This window comes from Nicotiana sylvestris, chromosome 8 (assembly GCF_000393655.2).
Source record: "Nicotiana sylvestris chromosome 8, ASM39365v2, whole genome shotgun sequence".
NCBI lineage: Eukaryota > Viridiplantae > Streptophyta > Magnoliopsida > Solanales > Solanaceae > Nicotiana > Nicotiana sylvestris.
In genome coordinates, this window is record NC_091064.1 from 223,308,103 (window position 1) to 223,323,780 (window position 15,678).

Below are 15,678 nucleotides of genomic sequence, written 5' to 3' on the forward strand. Positions count from 1 at the left end.
TTGAGCCTCCAATGTTTACCTTTCAGGGTCCACAACATCAGTCAGAAATAGCATATGTGACCCCATACTCTTTCACTTAACCTCCGCAATATGATCTCTCGGTGGAGCAAGAAAAGGTTGTTAAAAATCCCGAGCAAGAGGAAATGGCTCGAAAGATGAAGCGCTTGGAAAAAAGCCTGAAAAACAAGCAAGGTCTGAGTGGCCAAAAGAGTGTCTCATACTCTGACCTCTCTATATTTCCCTATGTCCACTTGCCAGCTGGCTTCAAGATGCCAAAATTTGAAAAGTACGACTGGCACGCAGACCCTGTCGCTCATCTGAAACAATTTTGGGGAAAGCCTCACCAGAATCGCTTCTGAGTGATATACGCATCAAGAAATTACTCATTGGCATGTGTGGGACGATATGGCCTGAGATTTTGTCCGCCAGTTCCAATATAATGTGAACATCGCTCCCGATAAAAACTCTTTGTCCAATTCGAAAAAGAAAATCGCGGAAAGCTTCCCCGAATATGCCGTCAAATGGCGTGAGCAAGCTACCAGGGTAAAGCCACCAATGGATGAAATTGAAATGGTCACAGTCTTTCTACAGGCCCAAGAGGCTGATTACTTCCAGAACATGATGTCTGATGTGGATAAGTCGTTCGCTAAGGCTATCAAAATTGGGGAAATGGTTGAAAACGGTTTTAAAACAGGTCGAATCTTGAGTCATGCTGCTTTTAAGGCCACATCACAGTCTGCTCAGAATGGTTCGGAGGGTTTGATGAACAGAAATGGGAGTGAAGAGGGAGCCATGATGGTTTCAAGCTCGAGGGGAGCCCGCAGGTCATTCAGCCAATCCTATGTGCCTCATATTGTCCCACCACACTATTATTCCCTTCAAGATACTACTTATGTTGTGGCACCGCCTCCCTATGTAGTGATGAACGCGCAACCTTACCTGCGGCCACAACATTATCCACAAAATCGAGCTCCACCTCCCAGAAATGCCCATCTTTACCAAGCTCCATATAATCCTCAACCAAATGATCCCCAATACAATCCTCGCCCAAAAGAGCCTTTCAGAAAGAATCAGTTCACCCCTATTGGTGAATCGTATTCAACTTGTTCCAAAAGCTAATCAGGCTAAATCTATTGCAGCCAGTGGCCCTGAACCGGATGAACCCCGAGTCCCCCTCGCACCGAGCCGATGCTATATGTGAATACCACTTTGGAGCAGTGGAACACAGTGCAGAGGACTGTTGGACCCTCAAAAGGGCAGTTGAAGATTTGATTGAAGCTGAAAGAATCGTTTTTCGGGATGAAGAAGCTCTTGGTGTGATGAACAATCTGTTGTTTGCCCACAACATCAGGCCAATAGTCGGAATAATTTGTGAAGCTAAGGAATTTGATCCGGCACTGAAGGCCATTGCAGCCATTGCCGAGATAGAAGAAAAGCCTACAAATGGTCGCCAAACATGAAAGTTCCACATTAGACGAGAGTCTTAGTAGCCAGTCTTGCTATCATTTCTGCGTCCGGATTATCTCAGGGTGTGATCTGGATGTTTTAATTTATTGTCTTACTTTCTGTTGTAAACCCTTCTATCTTTAAAAATTGAAAAAAAAATCGAAAAATCGAAAAAAATCAAATGAAATTAATATTTCATTGTTCAGAAATGTCTCTTTTCTTAATCTTGTCATTTTTCTTGTTCTCTTTTTAGTTCTGTTAAATGCAGATTTCAATAACATGACATGCTTGCGGACTTCATGCCCGGATCCTAAAACGATATCAGACCTCGAAATAACGCATCAAGAATTAGATTGCAATGAAGATAAGTTTTCGGAAATAAAACAAAGAGTTGGAAAAACTAAAGGAAAATTAGCTCTAGATTGGAAAGATCTATAAATGGTAACAAGGGTACTGGCAAAGAGAGCGTCGTACCTGGGAAACATCGAAGAAAATGATCTTGAAACAACCCTCAATGCAGGTGCAGTCAAAAGGTATTATGTTGGATCCTCTATATAATAATAATGTTCTCCAGTTGGGATGAAGAAGGTTTTTATTCTCGCTACCCAAACACTATCAATCTTTTGCAACCCTTTGAGCCGGTTACTTTTCTTTGATTACCCTCTTTGGAACTTGAAAGTGTTATTGAAAAAAAAAATGAAAAAAAATGAAAAGAGAAGAAAAAGACAAAATACAAAAAAGGAAGAAAAGGACAAAAAGAAAAAGAAATGGAAAAAGAGAAGAAAAGAAAGATACAAAAAAAGGGGGGAAAACGACAAAGAAAATGAAATGAAAAATGAAAAAAAAAAAGGAAAAGGAAAGGAAAAAGAAAGGGAAAACAAAACAAAAGAAAAAAATAAAAGAAAATCAAAAACAAAGTTCCCTGAACTACGTTCGACTTGATTCCAAAAGGATATGTAGGCAGCCTCTCTCTGGGGTTCTGCCACACCAAAAAAAAAAATCAAATTTCCCCAAAAGTGAAACTGGGGTAGAAGTTATAATGGTTCGGCGATGATTTCGCCCGAAGGGTTCTAAAGTTGTAATTCAATCCAAATCCTTTTTACCCAAATCCTATTCAAGTCCTTCCGATCAATTGGTAAAGATGTTCAAAATTGGAGGATACAATTACTTGGATCTGATACAACCAAATGAGAGAAGTGAAATGAGAGAGTCTTATCGGTGAAAACCCTCACGGGCACCATAAAGCGATTGTAAGCAAAGAAATAGAAAATGAGAGAGTCTTGTCAGTGAAAATTCGCAAGAGCACTGTAAGGCAATGGTGAGAATAGAAATAAGAGAGGTCAGCTCGTGAAAACCCGCAAAGGGCGCCCCTGATCGAAAAGAGGATCCTCACAACCAGGCATTGACAGAGTCCTGGCAAGATTTCTCGATTTTGAGGCAAAAGTTGTGATGAATTTTTGAGAGTTAGACGGTTTACACAGATCAGGCATGTCATGTTCATTGAAGTCCGCGTGTACTCCAAATAAGTCCTTCTTTCCTTTCCCTGAAAGGGACACTTCTTGTTTTAAACTCATTCTCCATTCCATTGTTTGTTTTATTTGAATCCCTTTCGGTCTAACTCTGTTCCGAAACTAAGACAAAGAAAGGATAGTAAGACTGATTTACAGGGGTCTCATTTGATACAAGCCAATATGCAAAAAGGCACCCAGTCTTGTCAGGGGCATCAAGTCGACTTCGACCGGCCATGGTGGCTGATGTTTTGAAATTGAAAACTCTTGGAAGTTGAAAAGGTTGAGTCTCATGTGTCTAACCGTCTCAGCAAAGATTTGAAAAGGCCAAGGTACCCCAGATGCTCTGAAATTGAATTTGGAAGAAAGAAGCCAGAAAAAAAGATCTACGAAGGCGAAATAAAGTTGGAAAAAGTTAAGTTCCACAGGACTAGCCATTGCAGAAAGTTTGAGGAGCCAAAAGTTCCTCAATGCTCCGAAGTTAAAAAAAGAAAGGAAAAAGAAAAAAAAAGAGAAAAGAAACAACAAGTCAGAAGGGAAGGGCATATAGAGGCAAAATAAAGTCGAAAAGGTGGAGTCACATTGACCAATTGTCATGGCAAAGTCTGGAAAAGCCAGAGTTTCTCTAGAGTCAGAAATGCAATCGGTATTTAGGAAACAACCGGTTGCAGATGAAAGGGGCCAAGATCAAGTGGTTGAAATAATCAAGGACACATAACCGACCACTATTTCAAACTAACAATTATTCTTTGTTTGAAAACAAGAAACGGGTGCAATCCACCTTGCAAGAAGCAGGTGCAACAAAAAGAAACTGCGCCCAGGCTAGAAACAACTTTGCAGCAATAATCAATCCAAAAGGGAAGTCTCTTCCAAATTCTTTCCTGCATTTTTACTTATTTTCTTAAAATAAAAAGAAAATGAAATGAAAAGAAGAAGAAGAAAAATTCCAAAATCATGGTAGCCTAGGGTCTTCATTCTCTAGCTACGTTTTTTCAACATAGGGTCCCATCCCCTAGTCGCTTCCAGCATAACCTGGTAGTCTTTTCCAACACAGGGTTCCACTCCCTAGTTGATTCTCGGCATAACCCGAGGACCTTTTCCTCTTTCCGACCTAACCTGATGACTTTCCGAGCATAACCCGTGGACCTCCCCGGCATAACTCGAGGACCTTTTCCTTTTTTCGGCATAACCCGATGACTTTCCCGGCATAACCCGTGGACCTCCCTGGAATAACCCGAGGACCTTTTTCTTTTCCGAAATAACCCGATGACTTTTTCGGCATAACCCGTGGACCTCCCTAGCATAAACCGAGGACCTTTTTCTTTTCTGATATAATCCAATGACTTTCCCAACATAACCCGTGGACCTCTCCGTCATAACCCGAGGACCTTTTTCTTTTCCGGCATAACCCGATGACTTTCCCGGCATAACCCGTGGACCTCCCCGGCATAACCCAAGGACCTTTTTTCTTTTCTAGCATAACCCGATGACTTTCCTGGCATAACCCGTGGACCTCTCCAGCATAACCCAAGGGCCTTTTTCTTTTCCAGCATAACCCGATGACTTTCCCAGCATAACCTGAGGGCCTTTTTCTTTTCCGGCATATCCCGATGACTTCCCCGGCATGACCCGTGGATCTCTCAGGCATAACCCGTGGACCTCCCCAGCATAACCCGAGGACCTTTTTTCTTTTCCGACATAACCCGATAACTTTCCCAGCATAACACGTGGACCTCCCTAGCATAACCTGAGGGCGTTTTTATTTTCCGGCATAACCCGATGACTTTCGCGGCATAACCCGTGGACCTCCCTGGCATAACCCGAGGACCTTTTTTCTTTTCTGGCATAACCCGATGAGTTCCTTGGCATAACCCGTGGGCCTCTCCAGCATAACCCGATGACCTTTTTTCTTTTCCGGCATAACCCATGGACCTCCCCGGCATAACCCAAGGGCATATTTCTTTTCTAGCATTACCCGATGACTTTCCCGGCATAACCCGTGGACCTCCCCAGCATAACCCGAGGGCCTTTTTCTTTTCCAGCATAACCCGATGACTTCCCCGGCATAACCCGTGGACCTCCCCAGCATAACCCGAGGACCTTTTTCTTTTCCGACATAACCTGATGACTTCCTCGGCATAACCCGTGGACCTCCCCGGCATAACCCGAGGACCTTTTTTCTTTTCCGACACAACCCGATGACTTTCTCAGCATAACTCATGGACCTCCCTGGCATAACCTGAGGGCCTTTTTCTTTCTCGGCATAACTCGTGGACCTCCTTAGCATAACCTGAGGGCATTTTTATTTTCCGGCATAACCCGATGACTTTCGCGGCATAACCCGTGGACCTCCCCGGCATAACCTGAGGACCTTTTTTCTTTTCCGACATAACCCGATGACTTCCTCGGCATAACCTGTGGGCCTCTCCAGCATAACCCGATGACCTTTTCCTTTTCCGGCATAACCCGTGGACCTCCCCGGCATAACCCAAGGGCATTTTTCTTTTCTAGCATAACCCGATGACTTTCCCGGCATAACCCGTGGACCTCCCCAGCATAACCCGAGGGCCTTTTTCTTTTCCGGCATAACCCGATGACTTCCCCGGCATAACCTGATGACTTCCCCGGCATAACCCGTGGACCTCCCCGGCATAACCCGAGGACCTTTTTCTTTTCCGGCATAACCAGATAACTTCCTCGGCATAACCCGTGGACCTCCCCAGCATAACCCGAGGACCTTTTTTCTTTTCCGACACAACCCGATGACTTTCCCGGCATAACTCGTGGACCTCCCTGGCATAACCTGAGGGCCTTTTTCTTTTCCGGCATAACCCGATGACTTTTCCGGCATAACTCGTGGACCTCCCCACCATAACCCGAGGGCCTTTTTCTTTCCGGCATAATCCGATGACTTTCCCGGTATAACATGTGGACCTCCCCCGCATAACCCGAGGACCTTTTTCTTTTCCCGCATAACCCTGTCACATTTCCAGTATAACCTGATAATCTTCCCAACTTGGGGCCTCTGATCCCCATTTGATTGCATTTTATCTATAGGATCTCCACTCCCTAATATCTTTTCTCAGGGATACACAATATCGATTTTATTTCTTTCAATAAAGAAGTAGTTTAGATTTTTGTTACAATAACTCACGAAATTTTCCTAGTGAAAACTGGGGCAGAAAAATTTTGTTCGTTTGTTTGTTTTTGTGTCTGAGCAAGTTTTACCTCGAGGCACAGGGTTCGAGAGGACCAAAAGAAGTAGCCTCAATCTAGAATAAAAGAAAAAGAAGAAAAAAAAGAAGATGAAGAAGAAGTGAACTCAAAGTGCAGAAGCAGAGAAAAGTTGTGGGATGCTCAAGACGTGATTGAAGTCACATGCTTTGCATGTCCCGCCTTGATCCAAAAAGCTGAAGAAGATCGAACCAACACCTGCAGCTAACAAGCATCAAGATTCATATCAAAGTCCGCATGAAGAACTAACCAATACTCAAGATCAAGCTTCAGAAGACTCATATAGAGAAATCTTGTAACTCGAAGCTGATTGGATTAGTTAGTCTTTTTCATTTTTTTATTTTGATGTAATAACAGAATCGCGGATCGGAACCTCAACGGCACCTCAATCGGCTCTCCACCTCGATACTCCATCACTCTTCCTAATTCTGAAATACACCGACCTGATTCCTTTATAGCCAAGGATATGTAGGCAACCTCCGAAGCAAGGTTCGGTCAAATCTTTTCCAAATGCTTCCAAATGGAGTTTTAAACGGGCAAAAATTGCTCGTAATTGCTCACTTTATCTTTGCCCGAAAACTCCTCATGTTTTCGAGCAAAGAGGGGTAGTTGTTGTGAGCACCTAATTTTTGACAATATTTAATTTTTTGTCACTTCTTCTATGTAAATATTTTAGGGGGTTTTAACCACAATTTTTAGATTTGTTACACTTTTAATTTATTTATTTTTTTATTTTTAAAATAATAAAAAAATCCGAAAAATATAAATTTTTTTAAATTTTTGGGAGAGATTTAAAAAATAAGATAAAGGGAAGTATGGAATTAAAAATAAAAATAAAAAAAGAAAAAGTAGGTGGAATTCTCTTTTAAAAAGTAAAAGAAAGTGGGAAATTAAAAAAATAAAAGTAAAGTTTTGTTGAAATTTAAAAAAAATAAAAAGTAAAAGAAAGTTGGAATTTAAAAATAAATATAAAGGTAGCTGAAAATTAAAGTAAAAGAAAGTAGAATTTTTAAAAGAAAAGCAAAAGAAAGTGGATTGTTTTTTTAAGAAAAGTAAAATAAGTGAAATTCTCTTTTAAAAAGTAAAACAAAAAGTGGGATTTTAAATAAGATAAACGTAATTAAAGTTGGAATTTAAAAAATAAAAGTAAAGAAAGGTGGGATTTCTTTTTATGAAAAAACAAAGAAAAGCAAATTGTAAGTGGGATTTCTTTTAATTAAAAAATAATAAAATATTTTTTTAAAAAATAATTCTGAAAATTTTGCTATAAATAGAAGAGAAAATTTGAGAAGAAAAGGAAGAAAAAAGGAGAGAATTGAGAGAAACAAATTTTTTTTCTTCTTCTATGCTACGACAATTTCTACTCATATTATTCTTTCTTTCTCTTTCTTTTGAAAATTTCCAGCAATTCAACACCCCAAAATCCAACAAAAATACTTCAAAACATCCCTTTTTACACGCCAAAGAGTGGTGTTAACAGTCAAAGTCGAGGATTCCGTTGGAGCTCTGTTCACCGGCTTGGATGATCATCTTCGCTTATGCTTGTTCGGTGTTCGTCTGAGTTATTGTACATATTCTTGGAGACTCATTTAATTGGAAATATTGCATTAAAATGTTTATTTTTTCCTCTATTTTTTTAATCTTATTTTATGTGATTTTATTTATTTATCTTTAAACTTTATAAATAATAATGTAAATCAATCCTTAAATATTATATGCTTAATCATGTTTCTGAAAATATAGTATTTAAACTTGCTAAAAGTTTGGAAGATTTGGACACTAATAAGTTTAGGCTTCAATTGTTGGGATGTAGGGTATTGGTATATGATAGTTTATTTATTCAAATATCTAAAATCATACACTTTTTCCACAAACAATTCCACAACTCTTGGCCTTACAATAATCTTAAATTAGTTTAGGAAAATAATTCAAGTGCGCTTTAAATAATTAAATATCATGGCTATGTGTATGGTCTCTGTGGCATAATTGTGATACGTAACAAAATAAGTATTAGTACGCGTAACTTATTTCAAGATAACGTTTTGTCATAATTTTAATCAAGCAATAAAAGCAGACAAAGGTAAAAGATGATATCCAATAAAACACAAGTTATCCAAAATAATATAAGCCAAATATAGTCAATAAAGCGACCGTGCTAGAACCACGGGACTTCGGTCAACAGAATTCCTTACCCGGACTTTGTTTTCGCAGACCAATAATAATAGAGTCAAACCTTCCCTTGAATAGGGATTCAAATAAAAGGTGACTTGGAACACCGACAAAAATCAATTCCAAGTGGCGAATCTATAAATAAAATAATTCATATTTCAAATTTGTCACTTTAATTGGAAAAGCTCTTTAACCCACAATCCATAACCCACATTATATTTTGGAGGGGTAAAAAAGGAGGTGTGACAGCTCTGGCGACTCTGCTGGGGAACTATTAATAAGAATTCGAGCTTTGTGTATTGATTTTTGTTTGGCTTTTATCATGTCTTGGATATTATTGTGTTTGGGAGCATAATGTGCTATTTTTCGCTTATTTACCGCTTTAATATTTATTTGAACTGTGATATAAATTGTATCCTCTCTCGCACCCCTCTAAGTCTTCTGATAGATAGTTATGTTGTGTTTGCCTACCAGCATCACAAAATTTCTATTTTGAGATAAAGCTAGTTAGCCTACCAGCTTCTGGTGAAGGATTTAATCACACATGTTTAAGCGGAAGAGCCGTTAGCTAGCCAGTGTTGTTCTACTACTGGTGATGCTTGACGCTCCTCGGCTCGGTTTGTCCACCGGGTAAGCCAGGTCTACATACCATCTCCTTTAGGATTTGAAAACTTAGAAGAACAAAGCAATGAATATCCCTAGTAGGCTACGCTTTATTTGCATCATGTGCATTGAACTTAGCAGAACTCGGCATAGGGGTCGGGCCCGTCTAGACATGTACCAATTTTTTGGACCAACATGTTCATCTTTATATGCTATATGTAACATTATTTGGTAGGCTTCACTCAAATATTGATCGATTTTAGAATAGATTGATTGAACAGAGGATAGAGAAAAAGAAAATTTCCTCCAAGTTTTCATAAAGTACCCATTTGTTTTATAAAATTTTGAAGGGTTTTTAAAATTATAATTTCTAAAATAGTTTTTCTTAGTTATTTTGACCGAACTACGCGGGTTTGATTCTCACTGGATGTGAGATACGTAGCAAACCTCATCGGTTCGGGCCCCCAATTTTCCAAAAAAAAAAAGAAAGAAGAAAAATCCAAACATATTCTCCTTTTCCTTAATTTCTTTTTAGAAATCTTTCCTTAGAAAATGAAAAAAAATCCAAAAAAAAAATAATTTCTTTCAAAAAAAAATCATTTGGGCCTTTTATTTTTTTTATTTAATGACTATATTACTAATTTAATTTTTTTAGTCCCACAGTTTGGTTTTTATTTATCATTTTATTTTTGTTTTTTTAGAGTCAAACCCGAAAAATCGAAATTTTTGTGTCAATAGTATATTTGATTAAAACCTAACCTCGTGTCTGGATAAACAGGTGCACCATGAGTGGGGAAAGAGGTAAGTCTGAAAAGAGGCCCAAGTCAGAAGGGATACCAGATTTTCTTATTGTTGATCATACCACAATTGTTGTGGGATTGGTGGAGAGATTTTAAGGAATATGAACGAAACCAGATAAAGAAGTACTTGGGACATTTGGTTCACATGATGACGATCCAACCCATGAGGGATGTGATCGAAGCTTTGATTCCGCATTGGGATCCTGAAAATAATGTGTTCCATTTTACTGACTGTGAAATGACTCTGACCTTGGAGGAAATCACTCATTTCCAGGGGTGGGGTCGTAATCTTCGCACCCAAAGGCCCATAGTACCAAAAAATGTGAATGAGGGTAAGTTTCTGAAACTCTTAAACATAAATTACGGACAATATGAAGGTTTAGGAGGCAAGTGGGTTAAGTTGGGATTTTTGTTTCACTTGTACGACCTAGAATACAATTTCGAAAGAAATGTGGGAAATTTGAAATCAAAGGAAGACAAGGAAACACGAAAGATACACAGAAGGTTTGCATTTATGGTTGCTTTTTTGGGGCGTGTAGTTTTTCCGAAAAGGGAAGGACGTATTGACATCCGCTTGGCAGGTGTAGTTGAGGCTATGACCTCAAAAAGGGATGATTATACCTTGGTTCCTATGATTCTTTCTTCCATTTTTCGTGTTTTAACTAGATGTAAATTGGGCGCACGAAACTTTGATGGCTGCAATATTTTGTTACAGATATGGTTTTTGGAGCATTTTTATCGTCATCCTACGATCACCAATTTTAGTGAGTTCTGGCCTAATCACACGTATGATCACCAGAAAAGAATTGACGAATGTGACTTACCAGAAAAGATTGACGCTTGGAAAGAACTGCTTCTTACGTTGTCTGCCAAACAGATCACATGGAACTACGACTGGTTTTCCTCTAAAGAGGTCATTTGTGAGTCTGCATACCATTTTTATTTGGTACTCATAGGATTGGATGGTGTTCAACCTATGCTCCACTTCGGGTAATGCGCCAGTTTGCGCGACGATTGGAGGTGCCACCAACACGAGATATGAGCAAGTTCTGTTATGATTTTGGTAATGATCAACCTCATGACAAAGAGGAAATTATGAAAATTTGGTATGCAACTAAAGTCTCGGAGTTGAATGAGATGGTAGAAGACCGAGATCGTAGAGAGGTGATCCCTGAATATATTACTTGGTTTCATGATCCTTCATCATTTAGATATAGGCCTGAGGGGTCGAACATGAGAAGAAATGATCAAAGAACTATAGAAAAGCTGAAAGAGGAATTGGACCATGCTTAGATGATCTTAGCCAAACAACAAGCCCAACAACAAGCAGGAGTTGCTCAGATTCATTTAAATATTGAGAAAGATTATCAATCGGCCTTGAGGGTCATGGATAAAGATCTAAAGCAGGCTAAAAATAAGGCAGCCCGTTTACAAGAAGAACTGGCAAACACGAATGGTTTAGTTAGAAGATTTGAGGCGAACAAAAATGCTGAAATACATAATTTGCAAGAAGACTTGAGCATCGTCGAGGAAGCAATGCACCAACAACAAATGGAGTTTGATCTCCAGAGGGAGAAGTTCGAGTCAATTAAGAATCACCAACTAGTCGAATTAGAGACGGAGAAGCGTCACTATCTTGAGGTAATAGGTCGGCTGCAAAATGATTTGGCCGAAGACATGAAACAAAGAAACTCAGCATTAGACCGCGAGGCAGATTCACTGAATTTGGCCGATGCCCATGGGCGACAAATCGATGGCATGTTTACGTTCCAAGAGAAGGATACTTGAGATAACCAAGTACACTGCTCTGGGGTGCACAGATTGTGAGAAAATGAATAAGAAAATGCTTATTGAATCTGCAATCAACCTCGCTCGCCACATTGCTACAGATCTAGAGGCCCTGTACAAAGATATGTCCAACCAATTGGGGCAGGGAGCACCTCAACCAAGATGATGTCAAGTGGATAGTCTGCAAATTTGGAGTCTTTGTTACATTCACTTTTTAAGATGTTTTAGTAGGTGTATTTTTATTTTTGAGTCTATGAGGGGTCTGTTTGTGGCTTTGGTTTTGTGGAGTCTTGTTTCAATCCGGTCGAGTCTGTTGTAGTTTTCTTTGCACATTTTGTTTCAATGTCTTGTACCAAAAACAAAAAATATATATTAAAAACCCAAAAATATTTTATTTTTTCAAAATGTTGTGTGTGTTTGTTTTTTGTTTTGAAAAAAAAATCAATCAAGTGTCTTGCATCCATGAACTACGTAATGATCTGATTTATACGGCGACATGATACATAGGCAACCCACAAAAGGTTCGATCAAAATATTTTGCAATGAATCTAAGTTGAGGGATCAAAATGAGGGGAGTGTAAAAAAAACAAAAGAATAAGAGCGCCAATAAGAAGCAACTTGATAAGCCGGAATGAAACATGAAGCCTTCCATATGGCATTTTAGAAATAGTGATGACGTTAGGAGCATGGCATATTATGTGTAATTCATATCTATAAAAAGCCCAACCCTAACACGTTTGTTGTCTCTTAAGGTTAAGTTTAAGGTGATTGGTTTGTGGTGAATCTGGCAACACATCATTACTTCACAAGATCTAAGGGACTAGTATTAATGGATAACAGTGATGAAATCGAGTTGCTCAGTGACAATCCGCAGGGTCAATCAGCCGAGCAAGAGTCAGAGGATATAAGAAAATTGAGACAGCAACTGTCAGATGTATATCAAGCTTGGGTTTTTGGTCAACCTCCACCCCAGGTTCCCTCCGAGGGAATTTCCACCATACCCCGAGCTACTCAACCCCTGCTCTACGTGGAGAGCGATCATGTTCTACCACCAGGGTATGTGCCAAACTACAGCCTCCATGCTGCCCCTGGTACCTCTAATATGCGACCTCCAGTCGCACCGGTCAGGAACAACCCTCTCGCCGTGTCTGGCGCACAAGTATATACAATCCCGCCACCATCTCCTATGACGAGGCCCAACAATGAGACACTACCTCAGGCTTATGATAGCCAATACTACTCCCCAAATATGGCTTTCAGGGCCTCAGCTCCCTACAATCAGACTCCTCAGTACGAGTCACCAGCGGAAAATGAATAGCCTGCAAAGACAAGTGAGCCGGATGAGATGGCCAGGAAAATGAAAAGTCTTCAACAAAACATAAAGAACATACAGGGAATAGGTGGTCACAAAAGTGTCTCATTTAGTGATCTGTGTATGTTCCCTCACATCCATTTGCCACCAGGTTTCAAGACCCCAAAATTTGAGAAGTATAATGGACACGGCGACCCTATCGCCCACTTGAAAAGGTACTGCAACCAGCTGAGGGGTGCAGGTGGAAAAGAAGAATTGTTGATGGCATATTTTGGAGAAAGTCTTATAGGGGTATCCTCTGAGTGGTTCATTGACCAAGACATCTCTCACTAGCATGTCTGGGATGACATGGCCCAGGCCTTCATCAAGCAATTCCAATACAACATTGATAATTGCACCAGATCGCAATTCCCTATCCAATATGAAGAAAAAGCCAACAGAAAGCTTTAGGGAGTATGCCATCAAGTGGAGGGAGCAAGCAGCCAGAGTTAAGCCACCCATGGATAATCATGAGATCATCATTGTTTGTTTGGAGGCTCAAGAGCCTGATTATTTCCAAAACATGATATTCGCAATGGGTAGGCCCTTTGCCGAAGCAATCAAGATAGGGGAAATGGTCGAAAATGGCTTAAAGACTGGCAGTATTGTAAGTCAGGATACTCTCAAAGACATCACCCAAGCGATCCAAAATGGGTCAGGAAGTTTTGCAAATAGGAAAAAGAGAGATGAAGGTTCTATGATGACTTCGGGATCTAGGTAATTCAAAGAAGGGCATCGCACCCTTATGTACAAGTTCCACAGGGGCAATCTAGCTACCCTCAACATTATTATCCTCCACCAATTCCTCAATACTCAGTGGGCCCACCACAATATACAGTGTTTAATGCTCAATCCTATGTTCGGCCTACCAATCAACAAATACGTGCACCAGCTCCAAGGAACCCCCGACGTCAGCAACAAAATTTTTGGGCACCTTACAATGCTCGTCCCAGGCAGGATTACGGTCGAGAGTAGAGGCCGGTGGAAATATTCACCTCATTGGCTGAACCATACTCTAGTCTTTTCCAGAAGCTGAAATAGATGGGTGTGATTGGACCCATCGCTCCCCACCATATGCATCCTGATTCACATGGATTTCAAGCAAATGCTAGATGTGAATATCATTCAGGTGCCCCGGGGCATAGCACTGATGACTGTTGGACTCTAAAAAGAGCTATAGAAAGACTCATCACTGAAAAGTTGATTGTGGTAACAAATGGTGAAGACCCTCCCAATGTTACAAACAACCCATTGCCAGCACATAACGATGTTCATTTTGTAGGAATGATTGGACGAGATCTGGAACGCAAGCCGTTTAATCGGGCAAAGATGACCATGGGAACAATTCAAGAGGGAACCAAACGGGATTAAGTCCGAGCTGAGATGTGCCATTGATTGTGAAAGGAGCCCCGAGTTTAGAAAATGTAACTTTATTTGTTCCCAAGGTCATCAAATTGGAAAATCGCTCTAATGCCCCAAGCCCAAGGTTGTATGTCCATGGAGGCTACCCCATCACAAGGCAGAATTAGGGCAGTACAAAGGGTATAACAGATCCGATCATAATCAGACCTGCCGTGCAACCCCCTATGACAAATAAAAAAACCATTCCTTGGAACTACAACAAAACTGTGATGACGTACAAAGGCAAGGAAATCATAGAAAAAGTGGGGGAAACTGGAGGTTTGACTTCATCAGGGAGGTGTTACTCTCCAGAGGAGTTGAGGAAGGCCAAGCAAATCAGAGAAGGACAATTGCCAATAAAGAAATATGTCACTGAAGAAGAGGTAGAAGAGTTTTTGAAAAAGATGAAAATTCACGATTACTCAATCATTGACCAGCTAAGAAAGACTCCTGCTCAAATATCTCTACTATCTCTACTCCTACACTCAAAATAGCATGCCCGTGTACTGATCAAGACCCTGAACGAGGCACATGTCTCAGAGAATACCACAGTGAATGAGTTAGAGAAGATGGCCAACCGATTTTTCGAGGTGAACAGAATCTCCTTTATTGATGATGAACTTCTCGAGGAAGGAGCCGAGCAAAATAGGGTTTTGTACCTGGTCGTCAAATATGAGGGTCACTATGTCAAGCGAGTCATGGTTGATGGAGGCTCGAGTGTAGATGTATGCCCTCTCTCTACTTTGCAAGGCATGAAAATCATCATAGACAGAATTCGACCTAGCAATGTTCGCATTCGGGCTTTTGATGGCTTAGTGAGAGATATTGGGGAGATCAACCTCACCATGACAATTGGGCCGGTTGACTTTGAAATTGTCTTCCAAGTAGTTGACATGGACACTTCTTATAACTTTCTTCTTGGAAGGCCATGGATCCATATGGCTCGAGCTGTGCCATCCACGTTGCATCAGATGGTAAAGTTCAAACACGTCAGGCAAGAGATTATTGTTCACGGAGAAGACGAGTCATCCATTTATAAAGACCCGTTAATCCCATGCATTGAGGCCAAATAAAGGTGTGAGTCCATTATCTATCAAGCTTTCGAAGCGATTTTTGTGGACCATGTTGAGGAAGGAAAGCCCATTCTGCATCCTCGTCTTTCTGCCACATCTGTAATGGTGGCTACAGTTATGTTGAGACAAGGATATGAGCCAGGAAAATGCTTGGGGGCATCATTGCAAGGAATTTCTAAGCCTATTTCTCCGTTCAGTAACCAGGGTACTTTTGGTTTAGGCTTCAGTCCAACACAAGCAGACAAAAACAAAGTCAAGCACCGTAAAAAGTATGGATGGGTCTTGCAACAACCTATCCCTCACAT

At 40.4% G+C, this 15,678-nt stretch overlaps 1 protein-coding gene across 1 annotated transcript; it reads left to right on the forward strand.

The window, feature by feature from the left end:
- Positions 1–12,893: 12,893 nt before the first annotated feature.
- LOC138876418 (uncharacterized) lies at positions 12,894–13,620 on the forward strand. The gene is made up of 2 exons (XM_070155338.1): positions 12,894–13,075; positions 13,194–13,620. Exons 1-2 carry the CDS (start codon positions 12,894–12,896, stop codon positions 13,618–13,620), a joined length of 609 nt encoding a protein of 202 aa, XP_070011439.1.
- The last annotated feature ends 2,058 nt before the right edge of the window (positions 13,621–15,678 follow it).